The following is a 26,628-nucleotide window of genomic DNA, read 5'->3' as shown; positions in this document are numbered from 1 at the left end:
CTTTAATAAGATTTACCTGTAAGTCATTTACACATAAAAAATATCCAAAAAGTGTGTCTACTTTAACTCTTAAGTACAAAGAGTAGGATACAAACATCTCTTCCTTTTAAGGTCCACAATCAGGAGATGGATTTATCGGTAATTTAGAACTGCTTGCTTTCAGACAGCAGACCATCCACACCAGAGTCAGAGATTATTCTTTCAAGCAGTCTCGAGCCTTGTATTTTGACTGCATTTGAAAGACTATGGAGGGTTGGGGGTGACAAATCCTTAAAGATCATCAAGAATTCATTCAAGCCAACAGTGCAGTCACTTCCCTTTAAAACATCTAATAAGTAAAATGGGGCCACTAGCGCAAGTTTAACGCTTTATTACCACCTTGGTTTAACCACATTCATCTCTGGGCCTCATTCTCTCCCTGCTGTAATTGTTTCCTCTTTCTGTGTGAACTGCTGACAATGAATAGTGTAAAAAAGTTATGAGCTGGCGATTACATGAAAAGTAGTCTTCAGAGTTCTCACATGAAGACTTATGGAAATTCTCTCCCCTCCTCCTCATTGACATTACACCTCCCAGACGATGCAGCGGGGAGATTTTAATATCTCGCACAGACTTGTAATGTCTTCTGTGAAATCCTCTGAGAGTCTAACTTTTCTGGGTTACTGATTTCATCCTTTGAAAATTACCTTTTCATATCTCTTTCTCTCTTTTTCCTCAGCCTACAAGCCCCAAGTTTGGAAAGGCAGATTCCTATGAAAAGCTGGAGAAACTGGGAGAAGGTTCATATGCTACAGTTTACAAAGGAAAGAGCAAGTAAGTGCTGCGTGCATGTCATATCAGGCCTAATCCTGTCAGTCACTCTTAATTCATATGGGCCACTCATGCAGCCAATGAACATTACATGTAATTATACTGAAGCAGTGTTCTAACTGAATTGATGTATTACATGGAACAGCAATAACAGTTTTTTGTGAACAGTTTTTATCCTCTCTGTTGAGCTGCAGATTGTACACATGCATTGTAATTCCTAATCACTATACGTCGGGTGATTTCATTCATTTATCCAACAGTTATGTTCCTCCGTTCATGGTGTGGGGATTTGCTTTCTGGTTTTGCTAATTAAATTCTAGAAAATGAAAAGTTCACACACTGTAAATATAAGAAACTCCACACAGTCTAATCTCCTCAGTAATGGTGTCAGTGTGTGCGTCGCTCCTACACAACAACAGCTTTGATTGGTGAGCTTCATTCTCTTGTAATCCCGTGGCCTTGTACCCCAGTCTCACTCCACTGCTGCTAAATTACATTTCACTCACTCAACAAACCTCGCTGTTCTCCAGCTTCACTGATTTTAATAGATTCTTTTTTCATGTCCCAAAAACAAAACTAAACCGGGGATTAAAACACTTTGTCTGCCCTCTGTGTTGTGTTCAGGGTGAACGGGAAACTGGTGGCTCTGAAGGTGATCCGTCTGCAGGAGGAGGAAGGAACACCTTTCACTGCAATAAGAGAAGGTAAGAAGTGCCCAGACTTTTACTCTGATTAAATATAACTAGGCAAATGGACAGATTTTATTTTGACTTGAACTAGTTTTTTTTTGCAAATAGCAAAGCGAAACACCATATTTCACTCAGATACCAAAGTGGACTCCTGTACAAGGTCAATAAAATCACATAAAATAAGAATAATTCATGGAAAAGAAGAGGTTTTATGTGTAATCTTGTGAGATTGAAGAACAAAAAACATCTGTAGCTCAGGCCATCAATCGAAATGAGTACTGGAACATGGGCCGTTTGTGTTGCATCGGGAGATATTTTACAAGCATTGTTAATTATGACCTTCCATAAATGTCTGTAACTTCAGAATGATTAGATGCAGCTGTCTCCATGCAGATTCTCTGTAGGGATGTTTGACTGCCCCTTTTTTAGCTGGTCTGCAGCCGTCTCTGTCTTTTAGCAGTCATGCTTCAGCACTTTGTGCTTCGTTTGTGTTGGGACCAGGTACCTTTGACAGTGTATTTCAAAAGTCATATTGCTGAAAACCAATTAACAGTAAGGCAAATGATGGTTCCAGGGTTTTTGTTACACATATGCAGAGGGTTTATATATCTTGCTTGCAGTGCAAACCGACATCAGAGTCAAAATATATTTGACCCCTGTTGATTACAAAGGATTGGTGTATCTATGTAGGACAAATTAAATGTGTCCACTGACAGTGTTTATTGTGCTGGCAGCACCTATTTTTAATACAAAACCAAGCTCAGTGGCCTGCCGACTTAAACGCCCTCGACGTCATCTGTTTCTTGCGTCTGCACTTGAAGCACTCTCAGTTGAAAATTGTTCTTTTGGAAAACTTTTGGAACACCGCCGCGCTCGTCGATGTCACCTCTGCTCACCTCACCGACCAGTTAAAGTCACAAAGGGGCGGAGCTTCCGATATCAACTTTGTCAACAACAGTGGCGGAAGTGAAGCTTCTTTTTTTCGAGGCTACAATTTCCAGGTGTAGAGCTGCTGCTAATGCCAGGACACCATTCCTTTCCATTGTATGTATCTTTATTTGTAACATGTCTTTAAATAAAAGCAACTATTAAGCATACAGAGACATTTAAAACAGACCGTCACTACCAAGGGAAGCAGAAGTGCTGCCAGACAACTTCTGTAACCTAGCAACAGTGAGCGCTGTGAACAGCACTCTGAAATTGAGGTTGCCTGTGCTGCCAGTGCAGAAAATGCAGTTAGTGGACACAGGCCCTTATTTTCCTTTTCAAAATACATTCCTTGTGAATCATCCGTCTAAAAATGATCTCCTAAAAATGATCTGGTGATATGTTGGTGCCCAGTCATACAGGAAGCAGCTAAACAAATAAAGACATCGTCTTTGATAAGGCATTAAAAAAATGGTAGATTAGTATCAAAAACAACTACAAAATAGAGGTTATCATAATTTTGCCAACTTGTGGAAGTGTTGTAAACCCTGCAATGTTATTCATCAGGGCTCCTAACCTTCACATGTTCCAGTTGATCTGATGAGCGATCTACAGGATCGGTTTAACTGTGCTTACACTGAAAAGCTTACAAGTCTTAAAGTAACCCCAGATGAATAAATGTCAAGAAAGCACAAAAAAATATATGAGAAAGCTGAAAAAATACCCAATTATGCCCACTTACTCCAACTGTACCTCCTGCTATCTGTTTGACATGTTTTGGCTTCAGTTGTAACTTAGCAGATTATCAGGTCATTAGTATGACATCTCTCCTGAGTAGTCAGGACTAATTGGTGTGGTCGATGTTCAGGAGCTGCTCTCTCACATCGTGTAACTGACCCATCAGATTTTACTTGTGTTCCCTCTCTGCAAACGCTGGACACATTCAGACGTTTTTTCACAAGCTGTGCTCTCAGGCTGTGCTCTCGTGAACTTGTGAAATATCATCAGTCACAGCTCAATGACTGTTAAAATAAAAATTCCGCTTTTAATTGCAATATTTTACCCTACCTACTTCACAGGGGATGCTCTAGTAACTGACTTGTACGTGAGCTTGGACTAGAAATTTATCTCAGCATGCATTTTGCATTAACTAGCAGCCATGGCCTCGTACTGCATGCTGTAAATAGGAATAAAAGTTTCCAGGAAAAAACTTTTTCCCACCTGAAAAAAGATGAATTTCCATCGATGAGAACAAAAAAGAATAAGGAACTAAAGATTATGCTGTTATTTTTTTTTCACCTGTTCTTAAGTCATAAACGCAGGAGAAAAAAACTGTTTAGATCAGAGTTTGAAAAGTTATCTGAGGATGTTTTTTCTTTCCTGCCCCTCTGGGCTTCCGTACATTTTGCTTTCAAACTGAAGATTTAGAATCCCTCAGGCTGCAGACTGAACAGACTGTGGAAGTTTATTGTTCCTCAGACAAATCAGAGGTTGGTTTCTCACTAGGCCTCATTGTACCTGTGTAGACTCGGCTTTGAACGTGAAATTTAGTGATTAAAGGCACTTTTTGGTAATGGCTCATGTAATATATGTTTGTAGTTTTTTTTTTGCTGTTTGATTAAACCCTCAGATGAAAGAGATTTTTACATCGCAGTGAGACAACAGGTGCATCCCAAGGTCAGAACAGATGAGAGATCAGTGAGGAAACGTTAAGTGGAGCCTTGAGTTATACATCCGACATCCCAGTTGTCCTTTTATATGTATAACAGCAGCACAGAGGCCATCCGGGCTCAGTCTGTCCTGTCAGGGGTGTGTGTGTGTGTGTGTGCGTGTGTGTGTGTGTGTGTGAAGCAGCTCAGTTTACTGAAACACTCACCTCCACACACACAACGGCCATTTGAATTTAGATGAGAAAATAATTCTGTCTGATCTGCGTATGATCCAGACCTGATAAAGTGAGGGGCACACACACACACACACACACACACACACACACACACATGCACGAGTTCCAACCTCTCCCTGTGAGCGGATCAGAAACGCACTTTGAAATTGAACTAATTCAGCAATTACTGAGCAGGAAGCTCCCAGCGCTGATATGTGAGCAGCATTACAGACCGCTGCTGAATAAAGTAATATAGCCAGAGTAGAGGGGAGCTGAGTGTGTGTGTGTGTGTGTGTGTGTGTGTGTATTCCTGCTTATTAAAACTGCACACACTCATGCCCATTACCACAGATAAGGTGGGTGTATGTGTGTGAGGGAGGGAGGGGGATGGATCTTCAAACGGTGACAGGATCTTTGAGGTATCTGTAGCGAGAACCTCGTGCTCACTGAGAGGAGTCCTGCCTCATCTGATTTTTTAAACAACCTTTAGGTTCTTGTACGAGATGAATGTATTCATGAGGCTCCATCACTCACCACTTCTCTGAGGATCCGTCCATCAAAGCACCCCTGTGCCCTTGGAAAGAACTTTTTGTTTGCTAACTTAATCACATTGGCAACAGTCTGAAAATCTCATTTATGTCTGGTAATAAAAGCTGCACTTATTATGCTGCTCTCACATTCTGTCCTAATGAAAGTGTTCCCTGAACAGCTTCACTGTGGGCAGGAGAGTTTTTCTGTCAGATGTTTGTTTGCCTGTCTTTGTGTTTACCTGAGGAAGCTTTGCAGTCTGAAGTTTAATGACCTCTGAAAACTTATAGCGGCTTCAGTGTCCTTTGGAGTTATGGAGTCATAGTAGTGCCTCTTAAAAAACAAATCTGTTAAAGGATAACACAATTAATTTAAAGATATAGATGTGACAGAATTATAAAAAGGAATACATTTTGAATAAATAGGTAAATAAAATAATGTAAAAAAAACTATAGGAATGCATAAAATACCAGATGAGCATTTACAAATATGTTAGATGTGTTAGAGAAATAAATAAATACATATTATAATATAATAATATAGAAAATGAACATTGAACGCAAATGAACACAACTGTGAAATTATTTAGTTAAATTAAAATATAATTAAATAAAAAGTAAAATAAATGAACAAATAAAAAAATGTGGATACCACTTTTATATTGTTTTATATTGTTTACTTTATCTTTTTTTTTTCTGTATATTTTTATGATTTTTTTATTTATTTATTTTGACATTAAAATGTATTAATTTTAATCCCTTTTATTTTTTCAAATTATTTTCCCTATTGCTCTCGTTTTACTTTGAGGGGCCAAGCTGCCTGTCATCAGGCTGTGGGCGAGTCTTCCTGCCCATACTAACTTATATACTAAGAAATAATAAAAATATGTATTTACAAATTACATTTCATTAACTATTTTCTTTTGCACTCCTAAGACTTCAGAGAGTTTTACCCACCTGTTGGGGTATTTCTTTTAACAAATCAGGAAGGTTATGCTGAAATGTTCATCAATGACAAAACATGAATAAAAACGGAAGTTAGGCAACAGTTAAACCTTGACTGTAATAGATAGACCCTTCTACTGTGTGAATTTGAACCAGGTTTTTAGGGGTCTAGAATTTTCCCACACACACCTAACCCTTGTTAATTACTGATTACACAATACATTGCTTTTCTAAAATCCTTCTTATTATTTGCACAAGCCTCCCAGCTTGCACTCAAGGTTTGACTCAGATGAAGCAAATGGCTTGTGAAAGTCTTAACCAGTGTGTCCCAGAATGAGCTGATCACACCCAGCTTCATCAGTAAGACTCTGAGAGGAGCTTTGCCGGTGAAGTAAATGGGCAATTTGTCCACCTCCCTACACATCATCACATTGCTACGCTTATTAACTATGTCCATTACATCATAAAAGTGTTGATTAATGAGTGCGATAGCTTACAGCCGTAAATCCACCCTGTGTTTTCTTCTTCTGTTGTAATCTTTTCTTAATCCTCTGTATGTATGTAGTGAGGCTCACAGAGGCCTGTGCTGCATTCTAATGATGCTGCTAATGAAGGCATAGATCATAGCAAGTCCTCTGGTATCTGAATCTGTGCTTTCCATTAACTCTCTGTCTGATCTGTCTCTGCAGCCTCTCTTCTGAAAGGCCTGAAGCACGCCAACATCGTGCTGCTCCATGACATCATCCACACCAAGGAAACCCTGACTCTGGTCTTCGAATATGTGGTGAGTGTGCACACGGCCTTGCTTTGTGGGAGGACTGCAGAGGTCTGAAATTAGGTAGACAATCTGTTTTTAGTGTTTGTTCAAAAGGAAGAGAAGCCACAGTTTTTAAAGGGCACAGAGGTCAGAGCTCGCCTGTGTGTGTTTACTTTGATTGATCTGACCTCAGAGACTCCTCGCTGACTGGGTTTTTTTAATACTCAGCCCACAGAAACATGAGCTGTGGATATTTTGATTGGCATATTCTGGTTTATAGGGCACTTGGAGAATGTAAATGCAGCCTCGGCTTTTTCCACTCTCAGCTCTGTGCCATAGGATGGAAGCCAGAGGCACCAGAGGCTGGTCTCTCTGTGCCCAGAACAGGGAGCCAGGCGGCCATTTTATTGGAAGGTCGCTGTTTTAGTACGTTTCCACAACTGTCCTGTCCAGTACTGTGGAGACAACAGACAGATTTTTATTGATGTATTAATGGCCAATAGGAGGCCTATGCGGTCGACTGCAGCTGGCAAAAGGTGGAAGGGTAAAGATTTCCTTCACCGGTCTGTAAGGTCGTTGCTGCAGTAAATGAGTGCTTTCATCAGTATGCAAGTAAGGAATGTATTTTCAAACCTGAGCCTTTTCTTTCTTTCTTTTATTTTTTTTAAAAAATATGTTGGAGTCTGAATTAGTAAAAGTTAGAAGTTTCGTACCTGTTTCAGCTGAACTAGTAGCTGCAACATAGTCAAGCTGAAACATCATATTTGATAGCTCAAACAAACAAACACTTCCTCCCAATTTGGCGGTCTATTTAAGCTGCAAGTTTCCGGCCTCTCCCTCAGCACCAGTACTGTGCTCATACTTTCAGCCCCACCACCACCTCAGCATCCACCTGCAGACTCCGGCTAGGAGGGATTTAAGATCTTATCTCATCACTTCTCAAATTTCTGCATGTAAAATAAATCTGTGAGGTGTCATGAGGTCGGAGCCGAGACGCCAAACACAAGCTGTGTTCTGCTGCTGCAATGAACATTTCAAACTATTACTAACATGAGTTGTCTGACTGAACTGAACAAGTGTTACACAATACGAATGGAAATTTGTAAATAATCTGAAACATTTGTTCCAGTAAGAACATTGTCGGTACAGCAGGTGATTGGTTGTAAAATATGTTATTTTAACTTTAAAGTTATAATCTCGAAGATTTCAGTTTCGTTCTCTTTGGCGGCACCTATGGCGATAAACAGTAATTGCGGGAGCACACTTCCCAGATATCCAGACAGTGTTGCATGTGTGACCGATTTTCCTGACTGATGGTCGCTTTTCTTTTCAGACTGTTTGCTTCATCTGAGCGTCCAATTTGTTTCTTTTTCTTTGGATTTTCACTTATTGTTGAAGTTGTATCTGTAGTCATCCATCTTTTCTTTGTTTGTTCAGCCATAGTAGATTACTGTTTACTCGCAACACTTGCAGAGAGCGGAAAAACAGCCGCTTATCTCCGCCTCCCCTCTCTGGCAGACCAACCACTGCTGGCTGATGGAAAACGCGTCACTAACTGGGCGCCGCTTGGGATTTTTTTTTTCACCAGACGCCCAGTCTGTAATACTGCAAATGCAAAGGCTTTCATCAGTGGGCCATAGGCTCAGTCACCAATGTGTTACCTCATTCGGCGATAGATAGTGGCCTACCAGACATTTATTTACATGAAAATCACTAAATCTGGCTCATTGTCCACCAAGATCTTCACCATCCATTGTTTCTTTGGTTGCTAATAAACTATGGAGCGTTGGAATGAAGAACAGTTTCTCAATTTCCCAATGTTTACATGTTGGACACCTTGGGAAAAGGCAGTGAGAAATGATCCTTCTAACAACATCTTATCTTCCGAACCTTAGCATGACTTCAAAGGAAAATGGCCACCATGTGAATATCATGAATTAATCTGCAGTCTGTAATAATATTACTAAAAAGCAGTGCACAGTGTTCTCGCCGGCAGCATGGAAGCTTGTGATACAAAAAAAAGTCTGTTGAATTAAATAGAATTTTATTGAGTGGCACAAATGTTACAATGCTGCAGAATGAAAGACACTCCTTTAAATCCTGTCCAAACCACTGGTGGTCAAAACAATAATAGAGAATAATTGCCTTAAAAAGGACATATTAGCTAGTTAATGTTATTAAATATTGCTGAACTCAGCTCCTGTATGGTATACACTGCAATTGGAGAGTTTTGACCTCAGCTCTATTGAAAGAGAGGGATAACACTGAAACCACAATGTTCAGAAGAGTACAAATCCTCAGTTAACCCCTCTGACAGTCACATTGATATTCAGCTCAATGTTTGATCTCAAAATGCTGACCAAGGCCAGATCTCTCATCCAGAACAAGCTTACTCAGCTCTCCATCACTTCTGCATTTAATTAGAGTGAAAACAGGGCAGTGCCCCCTTTTGGTAGATGTAACACGTGTCAAAGGTTCAGCCTTTAAAGGGATCTGGTGAGACATGAGTGGAGCTCAGGAGGTCCACTGAAAGTGCTTGTTTTTGACAGGCACAGATTGTTACTCTGAGTGTCTGACAACATTACAGAAATCATTCCTGCACATATGGACCCTTTTTTAAGACATTAAACTTCATTTTTTAACCAGAAAAAAACACAACAAACAAACAAACATCGCTCTCCTCAAAGCCACCAGACTCCCTTGACAAAAACAGTAATTTTACCTTGCAGATACAGGAGTTTCTGGTCCACTGCTGCCTCACTTTATTAGTTTGTGTTATTGTCTGACTTTGGTGTTTTAAATGGTTTGTCTGTATCCAGTGATGTAATGGCTGTTTCTGGTCTTGGAAGAAGTATCTTACTCAGTACCAAAGAGGTCAATGTCTTTATGGATGCTTTCTTACTCTAATGTTTTTAAACACTTAATAACAATCTGAGCCTGTCAGTGACAAAAACAAGCACTTTCAGTCGACATAGTTTGATCTCTTCATTTGCTCCCAAGGATTTTGTTGCAGCTGTTACAGCCTATTTTTGAAGAATTCTACTGGCTCAATTCAAACCTTTTTGGACCCTAAAGGGCCTGTGTCCACTGGAGCTGCTTTTTGCGCTGTAACCCCCCTGACCTCAATTTCAGAGCGCTTCTCGCCAACGCTTATTGTTGCTAGGTTACGAAAGTTGTCTGGCGGCACTTACGCTTTACTCGGTAGTGATCGTTAAGTCTGTTTTAAATTGCTCTGTATGCTTCATATGTGTTGTAATTAAACATAAACATGTTGGAAAGGAATCGTGTCCTGGCATGAGCAGCAGCTCTACATCCAGAAATTTTACCCTCGAAATAACAAAACAATATGCTTCTCCTACGCCATTGTTGGAAAGCGCTGTGAGCACAGCGACAAAAAACAGCTGACGCTGAAGGACGCTGAGCATTGAAAACACTGAACTCCTTTGGTATGGTATTGAAAATAGGTGCTGCCAGCGCAAAAAACTGCGTTACCGGATACAGGCCCTTAATGTGTAAATATAGGGCCCATGTTTAAAAATACTGCAATCCCCCTTTAAATTCCAAGCTTTTCAAACGTGTAGGACAGCTGGTTACATGTTGATCGATCATCTTCAGCCTGTTCTGTTTTACATACAGAAGACTTTTCAGACCAGGGAAATCAGTTCATTGTGTTCCTCTCAACGCCAATGATGATTGACAGGGAGAGAGTGACATATGTAGGGAGAGGGGACCATGAATCAATAGGGGGAAAAAAGATGGAATATATAACTGAGTGAAAGATAGACAGGCATGTCCATGTCGGACCACCCGTCTGAATAATTCAGCAGACGAGGCTCTGCTTGTGCGGGCCGCTGAGGGAGATTGTTGAGATTGTAAATATCAGTGTGATTCAGAGGCACTGCATCCTCCACCCTCAATCTGCTAACAAAACACAGAGGTGAAGGGCAGGCCGGTGTTACACTGCATGCATGTCATATGGGTCAGTGGTGGTTTTCTGATAGAGAAGGCATCAGCTCCGCTTCATACAAATCACCACGTGTCTCAGACGGTAAACACCACGATAACAGATTCCTCAGGTTTCTTGATGTCAGGATGGAAACGCACTATGAGGCAAAAAGTAAAAGAGGTTGATATCCGTAAATGGAAATTTCCACTACCAGTTAGAGATGTCTAATTTTAGACTGTTCTGCCTCACATTTAATAAAACCAGACATCCACCCACCACAATGTTCTGTTCACAGATCCTCAGGCTTCCCCATAACAATATTAAGACGTTCTCAAGTTACTGTATTGACGTTGTGCTTTCCCTTTTTTACAGCACACAGACCTGTGTCAGTACATGGACAAGCACCCGGGGGGTCTCCATCCAGACAATGTGAAGGTTAGTGTGAACCTGTTTATGTTATTATGCTGATCACAAGACATCTTGTTTAATAAGCATGTTGTTGTAAATTCTAATAAGTTGCTGATGAAAATCAGGAGTTGTTGCTGCCAAGGACAGCAAGGACGGGTTCAATGGTTGGCAAAACAAGAAGAATGCATGTGGAAAGTCAGGTTGGAGTAGCAGGACTGAGATGGTGGGCTTTGGTTCAAACAGCACAGGACTTTCACCCACTTATTATGAGTTATTATTTTAACCCTATCCCTGATGTATGTCCTTAAATTAACCAATCAACCAAACGGTTATTCGGAAGGTTTAGAAAACAGACCTTAAAAAGAACCTTAAAACAAACCTAACCACATGTTAGAAAGGAAAACAACATGACAACGTCCAGGATAAACAACAGAGGTTGTGAGTGGGTTGGCTGTGGCTCAGTGATAGGTCGTTCATCTTTCAATCGGAAGGTAGGAGGTTCGATTCACAGCTCACTCAGTCTACATGTCGAAATGTCCTTAGGCAAGACACTGAACCCCAAATTGCTTCTGGTGGCATAGGTATGAATGTGATTACTGATTGACAGTTACATAGAGGCTTCTGCCATCAGTGTGTGAATGTGTGTGTGAATGGGTCAATGTGACATGTAGTGTAAAAGCAGCTTTGAGTGGTCGCAAAGACTAGAAAAGTGCTATATAAGTACAGTCCATTTACCATTTACCATTTCTCTTATTTTCTGTCGAGAATAAGATGCCTAAATTTAAACCTGACTGAAAGTTCAAACAAATAGTTGTAGCTGCCTAATATCAACCTCAATGACAGGCTAAAACAAACATTATTTTGAGATTTCTCTGTTAGCTTAATTACTGTCATTTACATTAGGTGGGACACAATCTCGGAACTCATCTGCTATCGTCTAAGACGATATAGCCTCTGGGGACAACAGTGAACATGTCGGGCGTGTCCGGTTTAGCCAGTGGTTAGCGATAAACGACTTCCAGTCAAGACTCCTTTTCCGTGTGCTGCATTGTTTACAGTCCAGTTAGCAACTTGGGTTCAGATCAAAAGTGAGGTGAATTTTGCCCCTCTAGATATGCAGGTAGATAAAATTAGCAGCGTAATTTCTTGGTTTGTTCCATCCCCCGGAGGAGCGCCCGTTCATCTGTTTGTGCTGAGTCTCAGTCTCACTGTAAACAGTAAGTTACACAGAGGCTGCACTCTGGCTTACTTCAGCGGGATGAAGCCCAAACAGAAACAGATTTTCTTGTAATTGACTTTAATTAACGGCTCTTCAGTTTGCTGAAATAACAACATCATGATGCAGATTAGGAACAACATGAAGCTTTGTCAGGTCTGTCCTCAAGAGGAGAAGAAGACTACTTTAAAATGACAAGTTTGTTGAACGGAGGTCGGAGCCATCATTTCTGATGCATTTGAGGAAGTCAGGAAATCTAAACGCTGAACGGCTTTTGTGACACAGCGTCAAGGTAATTTGTCTCAAGTAGAACTTGCTGCAGATATCTATTTATCGAGATTAATAAGAAGATTCTACATTTCTATGTAGAATCTGTAAATAGAGATTAGGTGGGACATTATGAAGCTTTGGGAGACTGTGTTAGTAAAGCTGCTGGAAAGGATGAAAGAAACTTTCTCTCCTCACTAACATGACTTGAGAGAACACTCACTCAGTGGTGTTTTTCCTGTTTGTTAGAAGCTGTTGCTAATATTAATAAACAGGTATAAACAAACGATGATGGAGTGAATGGGGCCATGTGGTGTTGGTGCTGGTGGGGGTGTTGGGATCTTCTGTCATGCAGGAAGGTGACAGTTCAGGCTACATCTGTTACGTAACAGCTCGTACCTTTTGCCACCGAGGATTTACATAAGTAATATGTGTTTTTCCTGCTGACAGCAGCCGTGCTGAAATTCACATGAATAATTTAGGATTATTCTGAGAGAGCGCAGCGAGGTGTTGCTTGGCTCCCGCTGACTTTGTTACTTATTGGTGAGACGGCTGCGTTGTGATTTCTTATCTGTTGATTGGGCCTGTGGCTTTGTTCCTGTGCAGTAATGTAAAGTCGCCACTTGAATTACCAAGCATGAGTACAATGGTTGTAATAATCCGTCACAATGACAATGGCAGCTCTTTGAATGTTGTATTGTTTAGTAAATTATATGGTTAACCTTGAACAGTGGAGCTTTCAGTTATCTCTGTGTGCTTTGAATTGTCTTTGAAATGTAGTTAACTGAACCATTTAATGTAAATGACATCACACCTGCTCAGATATGAATGAACACTGAGTGTAGTTAAGAGCAGGTGACAGTAATGTAAACTTGATTATGCCAATTATCATCAGACTGACAGTGAAGTGGATGAGAAGATGATCAAATGCAGCAGAGTGAGGATGTGCTCTACATGCAGTTTTCACCTGCAATCTGAATGCGTCACAAAAGCAGCTCAGCACTCTTTTATTTATAAAATACCTTCCAGACACAAGGTGATTCAAAGTGCTTTCTATGAATAAGAATTGATTTGGAAACATTCAAATAAATACTTTGACACACAGGAAGCCAGTGCAGTGATTTAAGGACAGGTGTTATGGGCTCCATTTTCTTGGTGTTGGGGACAACTGTAGCAGAGGCAACCTGGTTGAGTTGCAGGTGACTTATGCTTCAACTAAACTTTTGAAGACACTGCTACAAGTCTAGACTGCAGAAAATAAGTCCATGAAAGTTCTTCCCTATTTAACGCAAACTAAATCTAACTTGGTTTAGGATTTTTCATGCCTGTAAATTGGTTTGTAGTGGTCGACTGTACTACCTTTAATAATCCACATTAGATTTTTGTTAAAGGTTAATAGCTGAGAGATGATAGAGTTTGATTTTTCCCTTTCTTTATGCTCTTATTTCCCAAAGTAATGATATTGACTGCCCAAACTACCCAGGCCAGCAGGGTGCCTCTCTGCAACATGTTGCAGACCACATAGTTGCCTGTGTTTGCCCCCTATTTCACACAATGTTCCAATAATGCCTTCACCTAACAACGGCAATGATGTGTTCAGCCCTTCCCCTAAGAAGCCAAGATGGCGACAGCTTGTTAAGAGTTATGACTACACCCTTTTATTGAACCTCAGACTGTATTAAAACTATACAGTCAATAGAGCAAACTCACTGATGCACTCAAAATTAGCAAATGTAATGATGGTAGAACACGGATTCAGAGTCTAGCAGCGTACCTCACACAGACGTGATGACTGACATTGATCCTCTCTCCACACTCAGAAGCAAATTCATTAATTTATTTTCTAAAATGTTGAACTTTTCTTTTTTTTCTTTTAAATATACGAATAATCTGTGTTGAGGGTAGGATCAAGTGTCAGTGATGTGAAGTTAGTAAAGATTCAATTAAGACCCGATCATAAGCTCCATAAAGGGAGTTAATGTCTGTTATTAGTGTGTTTTATGACTGTGAGGGAGTGCAGTCACTCAACCATCCTCCTATTTACTAATCAGCAACATAAAAGCTATTAGTGACTCCACTCATGCTAGATCAAATTAACATCTAGAGACACACACTCAGACGCCCTCTGCTAATGTAATTATTGGTCAAGAACCAGAGAGCTGTTTGTGTGGGTCTGCGTGTGTGTGTGTGTGTGTGTGTGTGTGTGTGTGTGTTCCTGTAGTTTAAGTGAAAAATGTATTGAAGGCTTTGCTTGAACTCGATGATCCAGGGTAAAATCTATTGGAAACTGTCTTTTAGTGCAGCACCATTAGCTTTTGCTCTGTACTTGACTGCAGTTTGTTAGCAGCGCTGCAGTAATTGAGCACAGTGAGAATGACCTCATCCAGGCTGCTGCTGAAGTGCTCTTCTTATTAGATTATATGCAGTCAGCTGAAGGGTCGTGTCTCAGTGACATCTCAATAGATCAATTGGAAACTGACACCCACAAACCATGTCTACAAGCCAAAGTACAGCCAGCGTTTGCTCTTACAATCACATTACAAGGGAAGCTACTGATGGTACATAAGTCATCAGTGTCATGTCATTATCGAGATCAGATCACCACAGCAAGCATCTGACACATGAACAAAACTCAGTAAACAAGAAGAACTGTCAGGTTTAATGTTCGACAAACTGTCAAACAATTTTCACAATCAGAACAATGATGAGTGTGATTGTCATTTGTAACTTTATTAACATTAGCCTTCTTCATAATCGAGAAATGGAAATAATACAGATTTACTATATTCCTCAGCCATTTGCCACTTTGCCCAGAGTTGTCGGGATTGGTATCGTTAGGATTTTATCGATACTACTCTCCCTTATTTGGTGCAAAAAACAAAGACATGTCTTTATTAGGGTGTCTGATAATGTGCTGGAAGCGGGGTTGTTCCTGGGGTTAAGGGCTGTGGTCATCTCCCTACAGTCACAACAGTTAACATGAACAGCAAATGTAGTAACAGTAACAATCATAAGCATTTCAAAATTAGTTTTCTGGCTGTCATGCAACTCAAAATTCACACTTAGGCGAGCTATCACTTACAAGTGTACCTAAACCAACCGGACTCCACTGTAGTGAAGTAAATATTTTACAGTAACCATGGCGACAGCTCTGTGACGTTCTGTGGTTTGTTCCTGTGTCATTTTCCCTTGTTTAGCGATGGAGCATAGGTTTAACTTGAGTGATGGACTTCTGCTAACAGTGCCCAGTGCAGGTAAAGCTGGGGCTGCTGCTTGACTGATGCTGTCTATGGATTAAATTGGAAAGCAGGTTCGAAGTGCTGCTAACCGAATCTAGCTAACAACAGTGACTGAATAAGTACAGGCTTATTTATAAGAACCATGCGTTTTTAGTTTGGCTAATCCCATCAGCAGCATTGCCATCTGAGCGGGGAGGTACTAGTAGTAATGCCAGCAACAGCGTTAGCATTAGCCGCTTTGCTAAAGCAGTCAAACACGCTGCACTGCTTCAGATTCATGTAGAACTTGTGTTTCATGAGGTTGCTGGTGTTACTACCTTTAGACGTGACTACCTTTTTACATACATTGCAGGAAGATGCACCAGAGTTACATTTGGTAAAGTTTGCTCTGTCGGCCATATAGACCTACGAGACTTTCTCTGAGGTGAAACATCACACCTTATAAACCAGACTATAATTAAGCATGTCTGAGGCTGCCAATGCAATTTACCAGTTTGTTGGATATAGAGCAACATCCTGGTGGTTAACCCAGGAATTCCTGACTTAATGAGTTGACTTGTCAATGCAGTTCTGTTCTTACGCTTACTCTCATAAAAGGGAATGAGCACTTGTGAAACGTAGTTAAAGGGTAAAGACTCTTACACAGCCTGAGGAACAATGTTTTTAGTCTAACTGCAGAGGAGTAAAGTCTGTTTTTTGATGTGTTTGCTTGATTGGAAGTTCCCTCATCCTCTAACAGTCAGCTGCTGTGGTTACTCATTGTTCCAGCCCTGTCTCTAACCACATCTAGATTTCTGTGGCTCCAGTGAGTACCATTATGCCAACAAGCAGGAAACAAATTCTGCCTTCAAAACATGTCTACAGAGACATTTGTGTGACATCAAAGACGCTGGTTCAGTGTTGTTTTATGGTGTTTCAATGGTCCTATATTTACACACAACGGCTCTGCAGTGCGACACAGCTGCTCATTAAAACATAAGCCAAAGACAATTCTGGGCCTTTCTGGAACTTTACAGTCCTCTGTGGCTGGTGCCACAGTGCAGGTTGATGCCGTCTCCTGATTCAGGCCATTAAGGACAGCGCTGTACAGATGCTTAGTGGAAAAGATTAGGGCTCCTTCCATGCCTGCTGGCAGATGGTGGACTCTTTACACTCCATTTAACACTGCTTCATTTTAGCTCTCCCTCACTGATTTCACCACTTTCGCTCATTTCAGCAAAACACTGATTTGGACATTTGTCAGTGTATCCAACGGTCTGTGTTAAAGTCCTAGTAATTGATGAATTCATCCATATTATGATGGTCTGGAATAAAATTAATTGTTGATACAATTTTATAGTGAAATATAAATCAATTACATGTCACCAAGCCAAAGTGAAAGATGTCTGTTGGTGTGTCAGTAGTTTGTTCAAGACTGCCGTGATCAACAAACTTCACTTGCTTCGTCTTGCTTTTCATTCAAATGACCACAATGACCTGCAGACGGGTGATATATTAAATCAAAAAGTGTCTTGGTAAGATGCTGGTCCATCATGGCAGAACAGATTTAATACTCCCTGGTATTGTTTTTAAAAGTCTCTGCAATTTTAATGGAGGGATGAATACTCTTAGATATATTCGCTCATTTTGGGTTTAGATGATAGAGAACGCTTTGTAACTCATTGATGATCTTTATCCAAATGTAACGTATAGTTTGGTTGCCAAAACCTAACTCGTCCCTTTCACCCAAACATTTAGAAAAATGTGAATATTTCCACAAAGTAAACGTTGTCAGTCTCTGCCATATCGCTAGCTGAATTAGCAAGCTACACATGCACACTGACACAGCTGTGTTTACCTTCTGCTGGTACGCAGCGACCTGCCAAGGAGGACAGAAACAGAAACAGTGCTTCTGGAAGTTTCTGTTTTTGTGTCGACAAAAGGAAAAGAGAAATACGGCGATTTATTTATTTCCAGTAACGGATTCCTTTTTATGAAAAAGCAACTAAATGACAGACAACTTGACTCACAGAACTAACACATTACGTTACTCATTAAAAAGTAATCTGAGTACTGTAACGGATTACTTTGTTGCGCGTTACCCCCAACACTGGTTGATACAAGCGACATGTGTGCTCTTAAGTTTGAGGGCTTGTTGTTTTTTCATTAGCCAACATAGTTCAACTGATAATGTAAGCATAAGAGCCTGCTCCACTTTACAGCAGGGTTATACAAGCTTAAATATGTGCTGGGTATTTTTCCTATTCCAGTTCTAATGTCTTAATATTCTTATGAACTAAAAGTTCATTGTTTTTTTAAAGGCTGTGCTTGCATTATTATACTTATAACCATTATATCAGTGGCATAATATTGATTAGTTGTTCTAATTAATAATTAGGAAAACATTTGTCATGGTAACTATTATTTATGACAAGAACAAACCTATTAGTATTATCATTTTTTGATGACTGTCCGACCTGACCTTTTCACCATCATTTGAACAATGGAAACTTTTTTGAACACAAGAAAAAGTCATTACTGAGCCTGCTTGTGTTTCCCTCTGAATGAACTCTCATAGTGTCATTGATAAGTTGCTAATAAAGGCAAAACAGAATGACAGCTGTATGTTCTGCTGTCTGTTTGTATGTTCTCTCTGTCAACACTATTGTTTTGCCTCCAGTGGGACTTTAGACTTGGTTTGTTTTGTCCCCGATCAGTCAGTCTTCACGCATGAGTGTCTTGAAGGTTGTTAGCTTATTGTGTGTTCCATATTAACATCACATTAAAACACAGTATCCTTCCTCTGCTCCTGTGTTCTGTGCTGTTTCACTTTGTTTTTGTCCTAGTGAAGCGATATGAACCCCAGTGTCCTGCTGTCACTTTGATGCATTGCCTAACGCTTTGCTGCACATTGAATATCAGACAAAAGAGCCAAATTACACTCCATTCTGCTGATAGATAACACGGAGCCGATCCAATCTGCACATTTCTCATAATGCTTATCTTGATGGAGAGTTCTGCTTGCTCGTGGTACGGTGGCAATAAGTATTTCATCATTAGAAGAATGGCAGCGTGTGTGTTGGTGTGCTGATGATGGATTGTTGTTGGTGCAGTCGGGTCACTCCTCAGGTGATAGATTACGTTAATGGCTGATTTAACTACGATCACACGGTTTGTTTCTCCTGCAGTTGTGAACTAATAATGCATCATGATTAAGCAGTGACTCTCACTTACACATACACATACACTAAAGATCCTGTAGCTCCTTTTCTCTTTGAAGAAGTAACTGTTTATTCTGATTTATGATGTCTTTTTGTCAGCTAAGTTTACTGCAGTAGTGTTATGGTGAAAAAACACTATCTGCTGTGAGTGTGTTCTTTACTTCAGGTCAACAGGGTTCTTTTATCTTACAATAATAATGGCCATTGGAGTATATCCAATTGGATGCGTGTTGATGTTCCCTGGTGGAGTACAAACAAAGAGACACAGCATTCAGAAAAATAAAAAGTACAAAAAGTCAAAAGTACAAGACTGCATTAACTTTGGGGGAAAGCTAAATCCCAGGGGGCATTGCAGTTGGAGATATCATATCCCTTAGCTTAAAATGCTGTTGCTATGCAGCATATTTTGCTAATCAGATAGTAAAAACAGAAAACAGTGGAGGAGTTGTGGATGCACCGGAGTTATTTCATCTTTTGCTCTGTAAATTCTAACAGTCAAATATGACAGCTGGGTCAGTCCTGCTCCCAATTTTTCTACATCTGTTTTACACTTGCAGAGCTCTGCGGTCAAGTCAGAAGTAATAGATATGCAACATCCTGCTAAACTTTCAAAAGTGGTCAGATTTATGATGGTTTAAAAGAATCTTCTGGTTGGATTTTCAAAATAAAGCTTGCTGAGTAAAATGTTATCAGTTTCAGATGTGCAACAATAGTTTACACGCGGTAAACATTGTAAAAAAAGTCCCAGTTAGGTTTGCCAAGGCACCAAAACCACACAAAATCATGGTTTGGATCTGAAAGTCTAACCAGAGTTTACTAATTTTATCACTGATGCGTAACTTAACTAACGTACATTACATAATGAACCCCCAAAAATATATATATAATGTACGTTACGTCACTCAAAATGAAGTCAACAACCTGTTCACAGATTAAGATTTAGATGTACTACAATTATAATTACAACAGTGTTGTTAAACAGCTGCAGTTTGATTTGGATAGGCATCAAAAGACTAACATTAGTTATGAAAGTAATGCACATTATGCAGCTTAAAAACAACATCCCAAATAAAGCTCAACATTCATTATTTGTTTCTGGAATTGAACGTCTCTCTCTCATTGATGAAAGTCATTGCACATGCATTTGTTTTACTTTTTACCCATCCCTCTCTAAAACCGCCACCCTTTGTATGTAGTAACATTTGTGGAGCTTTTGCTCCTGTAACATTATCAAAAGCTCCCCTAACCAAAAGGTCACACACATGATCAAAAGTGCAGGAGAAGCTATTAAATGGACCTGGAGATGAGATTGAAAAATGGTGATGTTAATGTTCGTTTTATGCGCAATTTGACTTATTCTTGATCAGACCCGCATTATTTGACTTAAAAATCCTTAAAAACCTTGAGAACACAATACTCTTTTTATTATTTTTGTCAAAACAGCCTGAATATCTTCCACAAACTGCTCCCAGCACTTCACTTTCCCTCAAACATTGGAATTGCAAATGGGAGTGAGCTGTTACAGGAAAAGAAAACTGCTTCTAAGAAAGGTTTGATGTTTGCATTGAAGAGCTGACTGACGAGAATAAAAGAGTGTTTTTTCCCCCCTTTTATTACCGTGCAGTCGCACTCCCAACAAGGCGAGGGCTTTTCAGAAGACTATTTGATATACATGAGTAAACACACATTTCCCATGCTAATTCTGTGCACCACAGTTCATCTCTCACCCGCCGAGTGCAGTAATAGTAAACTGTTGACCCAGTGACTCCAGATGCCAGCTAGGGCCCGTCCCTGATTGGACTCCACGGTGCTTCAATCAGCTTAATTGGCCGAGACTATGGTATCAGTGAGAGGAATGAAATGAGAGAGGAATGCTGGAATTGGAGTAAAATTGAACGCCAGATCGCGCCCGCCTCATTATTTGGTGATTGACACGTCTGCAGAGGAGCTGCAGAAAAGCCAGATCTCTGTAGGAAAACAAAACAAGTTTAATGGCGCTCCAACGTTGTCTACATTTTGTTGATATTCCTTTCTGAAGGCTCGTACTGACAGCAGCAGATACATCTCATGCAGTATGCATATAATAAGAGCTAATTTAGTTTTGTGGATGCAGCCTGGCTTTATGAGCTCCGCAGGCAGGTGAATGAGCTGTGTTTAATTTCAGCAGAAAAGAAAATAGGCCGTAAAAATGTAAATGCAATTTCATCTTTATTCATATGATGTGTCAGCAAAAGTGCAGTCATGCATTTTCATGAGTGTTTTTATGAATGTATGAGCTGATATTGTATTTGTTAGTAGAATCCGGTCTTCAGGGACGCTTTCTGTAAAATACTTTCATTGTTTAAAGAATTGTAATTGATTTTTATGAGTTTTCCTGCATCCCTGAAGGCGACAGCCATTACTAGAGGCGTTATGTTTGTGTGTGTGTGTGTGTGTGTGTGTGTGTGTGTGTGTGTGTGTGTGTGCGGTGTGTGTGTTTGTCCATCTGTCCATCTGTCCATCTGTCCATCTGTCCAGTCCCATCCTAGTTTAGTTGATACACGATAGGAGCATCTGGAGGGAATATTTTTATAACAGTTGTCCACTTAGACTCAAGGATAATCTGACTGTTTTGGCCATAACTCGAGTATTCACTTGCCATATATGACACAATTTTGTATGCAAATGTATGAAAGAATAAAATAATAAGTGATTACATTTTATTCCCAAAGAGCCTAAAGGTCAATTTCATCCGTCCTGAGAAAAAAAATGGGATGTCCGTTGAAATTTGGCTCAAACCTCCACTTGGACTCGAGGATGAACTGAAAGGTCACCGTGACCTCACGTCCATCCCATTGTCATGCATCCAATATTTCAGCAACGTTTTGACAGTTTTATTACTTTGTTTTTTCCCCTGCTGTCTCTAGAAGGGTCTACTGACAATCAAATGCTCTTCACAAAGAGAAACACAAACAGACGTTATGTCCCTTCTTTAGATGATAGGGTGCAACCTATCCTGTTTAATGTATGCCTACTTACGCCTTTGTTTCCTTTTTTAAAGTAATGCATTCTTTCAAACATTTATTATACAGATATGCCCACTTTAAAGTGGTAATCTCAAAGATCTCAGTTTCGTTCTCTTTGGCGGCACCTATGGCGATGAACAGTAATTGCAGGAGCACACTTCCCAGATATCCAGACAGTGCTGCATGTGTGCCGTCCACGGTTGGCTCCAGTTGTAACTCTTGATTTTCCTTTTTAGACTGTTTGCTTCATCTGAGCGTCGAGTTTGTTTCTTTTTCTTTGGATTTTCACTTATTGTTGAAGTTGTATCTGTAGTCATCCATCTTTTCTTTGTTTGTTCAGCCATAGTAGATTACTGTTTACTCGCAACACTTGCAGAGAGCGTAAAAGCAGCCGCTTAGCTCCGCCTACCCTCTCTGGCAGACCAACCACTGCTGGCTGGTGGAAAACACGTCGCTAACTGGGCGCCGCTCGTGATTTTTTCTGTGAAAGTCGCAGCAGACACCCAGTCTGTAATACTGCAAATGCAAAGGCAAGTTGTTTTGTTTCTATATAATTGATCTCAGAATGGATTGGAAACCCGCAGCAGAAGTTTATCTCAGTTTGTTCTGAAATACAGATGAAAGAAACTCTGGATGAGAAGCTGTATTGAATTATTGTAGCAAAATCTTCTCAGTGCTCAATTATTTCATGCACATGATGATGAAGACAAACTGCTGAGCTGCAGAGCTGGGATTTATCATAAAAGGCTCTGTTCACTAAGATCATCATGAAACATGAAAATATCTTATCAATATCAGTTGAAACCACTTTCCTCTGCTTCATGACAGACTGGACCTCGAAACAAATATTTCTTGTTGAGGAATGATTATGTGTGAAAGTTAGCTGATTTAAACTCTTCTTGTTGCTCTTCCTCCCTGCCTCCTGCTGTCAGCAGTCCTGTCATGCTTTGTGTAATCGATTCGCTGCCCCCTACAGAAAATGAAAAGGATGCAGCAGCCCCACCCAGCTCCGAGTCTGTCACACCTCCATACATAACGACTGTCAACTTTCTCTTTCTCTAAAACACACCATTTACCAGGTCAAATTGATTAAATATATCATAAGCCACTGTTTATTCACCGAGGTAATTTTGAAGCAGAAATAGACATTTATGCAGCAGCCAACACTAAATCAGCTGTTACATCCGACGGGGGCTGTACCACCTCATCTGTTCGGTCTCTGTTCAATCATCCGAGTGGAGAAAATGATGGCTGTGAACTTGACTGGTGGCTCCATATTGATTTTCTGTGTTTGTGCCTTTGTAAGAAAGACAGTATTTTAATAACACGTGGGGTTCTTGCCTGTGCTCATGATTTAGAGTGTATTGAAGTCACAGCCCAACCTTACTGAATAGGTCACTAAGCACAGACTGTATATAACAAGTGGAAGTCGCTACCATGATGTCAATCATTGGTCTCTGGACTGCTGTTATGAAGCATCAAGTGGGAATTGTGTCCTAACCTTATTTTTGTTTATGTCCATATGTGGACGAGATGGTGGAGCTAAGGAGGAGCGAGGGTTTAAGCAAAAGCTAATTTACACTTTTGTGAACTTAGCAAGGTGCAGATGTAGTTACAGTAAACCGTGCTAATTCGGATGCTAATTTTGTCTTTGAACAAAATGTGTTTACTGAAAAACGTGAACAGCCGACTCCAAAAAGTGTATTGCAGTACAAACAAACACACACTGACCGAGCATTTTTCAGGTTGCAGTGGTAGCAACAAGTCAATCACATGTTATCGTATAATCTATTGAAGAAGACTTAAAAAACTACATTTTGGTAGATGGTAGCTCAGTCTGTAGGGACTTGGCTTGGGAACCAGAGGGTGGCCAGTTCAAGTCCTGGTACAGACCGAGTGTGGAATTGGGTCTGGTAGCTGGAGAGGCCTTTCCTTCTCCTTCTTCCTCCTTCCTTGTCCTTCTTCCTCTTTCTCCTTCTTCCGTCTTCCTCCTTCTTCCTTCTTCCTCCTTCTCCTTCTTTTTCCTTCTCCTTCTCCTCCTTAAAACTAGCGATTGAGACCATAAACTTCATAGGAAAATGTTTACTTCCCCCGCTGGCCTGTAGAAAGAATGCAGGTTCACATTGGCTTCACTTTTGAGACCCTGAGGCTACATCTTTGTCTTTAACACACACATCTCTGCACTCAACAGCGACTTCATTGAATGTGTCACAACAGAGGGATGTAGATTTATACAGAGACAAGAGAGCATTGATATTCATGAAAGGATCCAGCCTGTAATAAAAGAATAACTCCCTGTTTTCTATTTATAAATATAAAATGTCACAATTGCATAAACCAGTAGTTCATTTTGTATGTTCCCTTGTATCTTTCAGCTGTTCCTGTACCAGTTACTGAGAGGACTGTCCTACATCCACCAGAGGTACATCCTACACCGCGACCTGAAACCACAGAACCTGCTCATCAGTGACACCGGAGAGCTCAAACTCGCTGACTTCGGTGAGTAAGCCAGACACTGATGCTCCTTTTTAGGCTACCTTTGAGTCATCAAAGTGTGTTTGAAGTCCGGTGAGAAGTTATACCCTCTCACACTGAGCGTTAGTGCTGCTATGGATGATGATAGCTGATAAAAATAGATAAAATAGCATGAGAAAAGGATGATAATAGCAGCTTTATTGTTAAATATGTCAAACGGACATTTTGGTCAGATTTTAAACAATGGTCAGATTTTGGTCATCATTAGCACATTAGACATGCTATGAGACAATTTTTACCCAAATCTTATCTCTTCTGTTCTAAAATCAAAAATTCTCTTTTTCCTCTTGTTCGTAAGATAAAAATATGATGACTGATTTATGATGATTTTGAAGTCAAGGTGATACATGCATTTTTCCTATAGAATGTCATTTGGGGCAAACATTTCACCCTGCCAATCATATTAAACCACACCGGACCTGGTTAATACACACCGGGGTTCCCACGCATCCTGGAAAACCTGGAAATTTAGAGACTAGTTTTCCAGTCCTGGAAACACCTGGAAATTGATTGATGACCAAATAACCTGGAAATGATGTATGCTGTCCTGGAAAATTGTAATTTAATTTAGCCCCTCACTCAGATTGCATACATAAACCTAGGTGCATATTTTTGTTTGAAACATGACTGTTGGTGGCTGTATTTTGAAACACATTGCGTTTCTTAATTTTTGGCCCTTTGAGGCTGCTGTACCTGGTTAGTGTGCAGTATTGAAGCAGCACATTGTTAGCAATGTGAGGTGAGCAGCTAATAATTATATTCCTGTAAGTATGAGCACACGTCATTTTATGTTAAGCATGTGAAGTAAAATGGATTGTTTGTTTTTTATCGCAGTCACGATGCTAATTTCTGTTGCCGCAAATAAAGCCGGATCTTTTGACTTAAAATGACTTGATGACATATTCTGATGTCAGCTAGCTGGTAGCACAAGTTTGCTGATTTCTTAAAAAGAGAGGGAGCCCTGACTACATGACTAAACACAAAGATGTTCTGACCTCTATTTCACGAGTCCTTTAATGTCACTGTTTGGATTTAGACATTGTGCAAAACATTTCAAAACAGCTTTTAATTCAATTTAATATAACTCTGTTTATGCACTGAGCATCTTTCCATGAACAACTGTAAGCACAAAGACAATGTTGTTTGTGCTGCAGGCACAGTCTCCATCCCTCTGATAATTTATGTATGTCATGCTCGTGCAGAGAAAGAAATCTGCGGTTGGTAGTTAAAGTTGTGTCCAGAATGTATTCAGCTGTGTGTTTTGGCATCTATGATCACACGATTATTTGCAGATTGGTCAAAAAGACAAGAATATTGTGCAGTCTTATCCCAGCTTGGTTGGAATCTTGGAAAAAGCTGCCATTTCTTGTGACTTCAGATGGTCTGCTGTCGGTCCGTCCATCTTTCCAACACTTCCACCAAGATCAGGGTATCATACCCTTGACCTTTTTCCTCCTTGACCTTTTCATCCACGTACGTGCAAGACCAAAATAAAAGAGCAGATCACCATGAAAGATACTGAGCACATGTATAATCCAATGCGTTTCGGGGTGTGTGTGTGTGTGTGTGTGTGTGTGTGTGTTCAGAGCCCCTCCTGAAGTGGCACCATATGGCTTGGATCCATGCTCAGTAAACACTGCTACATGGTCTGTCTGGCATCCCGGGGGGCAGACAAACTGACTATCCTGCCTTCTGTAAAACCAACCTATCCATCCATCCATCCATCCAGTGTCTTTAGTCTGACACACCTCATACTTTTACCCACCCATTTCCTGAATCCCTCAAACCTTCCTTCCCCTGGACCATCCCTCTCCTCCAGCGCTCCATCCCTCTGCCCAGACAGATGGGGGTAGGAGGAAGGTGGCAGCTTCATCAATAATGCAAACCTCGTATTAGTGCAGAAACATTACTGCAAGGGAAATGAGAAGGAGAATATAATGGACAAAATACCAAATGAGCAGGAATGAAAGTCCCTGGTCTATTAGTCTGTCGCTGGAACTGTGCTCATCAACAAACATGCACAGAAAACACAGAATCACTCTTTGCCTGAGGGATGCCAGATGAGGAAGGTGAAGGCTGTTTCGTGTGTGTGTGTGCGTGTGTGTGCTTGTGATTGTGATTGTGTGGCCGCCAGGGCTCCCTGTGGTCCCGGGCGTTGGCAGCAGGAATACTAACGGCCGACAGCTGAGGCCTGTGGTGCTGGGTGGGGTAAACGAGGGAGACGGAGGCAGAGAGTCAACAAAGGAGGGGCTGAGAGGTACAATGAGTGGGG

The 26,628-nt window shown here is 40.5% G+C and overlaps 1 protein-coding gene across 2 annotated transcripts in view; it reads left to right on the top strand.

Annotated features, from left to right (window-relative positions):
* The window catches only part of cdk14 (cyclin dependent kinase 14), a 192,602-nt gene that overhangs the window by 65,518 nt on the left and 100,456 nt on the right, over positions 1-26,628 (top strand). For both annotated transcript variants that reach the window (XM_069655617.1, XM_069655618.1), the window contains 5 exons: positions 719-813; positions 1,435-1,514; positions 6,473-6,567; positions 10,859-10,921; positions 24,197-24,320. In XM_069655617.1, the coding sequence (XP_069511718.1) occupies positions 719-813; positions 1,435-1,514; positions 6,473-6,567; positions 10,859-10,921; positions 24,197-24,320 (457 nt within the window). The remainder of the gene's footprint in view (positions 1-718; positions 814-1,434; positions 1,515-6,472; positions 6,568-10,858; positions 10,922-24,196; positions 24,321-26,628) is intronic.

The sequence above is a fragment of the Semicossyphus pulcher genome, unplaced genomic scaffold (assembly GCF_022749685.1).
Source record: "Semicossyphus pulcher isolate SPU_LCO1_2020_fin unplaced genomic scaffold, fSemPul1.0.p SCAF_9, whole genome shotgun sequence".
NCBI classification, from domain to species: domain Eukaryota; kingdom Metazoa; phylum Chordata; class Actinopteri; order Labriformes; family Labridae; genus Semicossyphus; species Semicossyphus pulcher.
The sequence above is the reverse complement of the archived record's forward strand: the minus strand, read 5'-3'. Positions and strand labels throughout refer to the sequence as shown.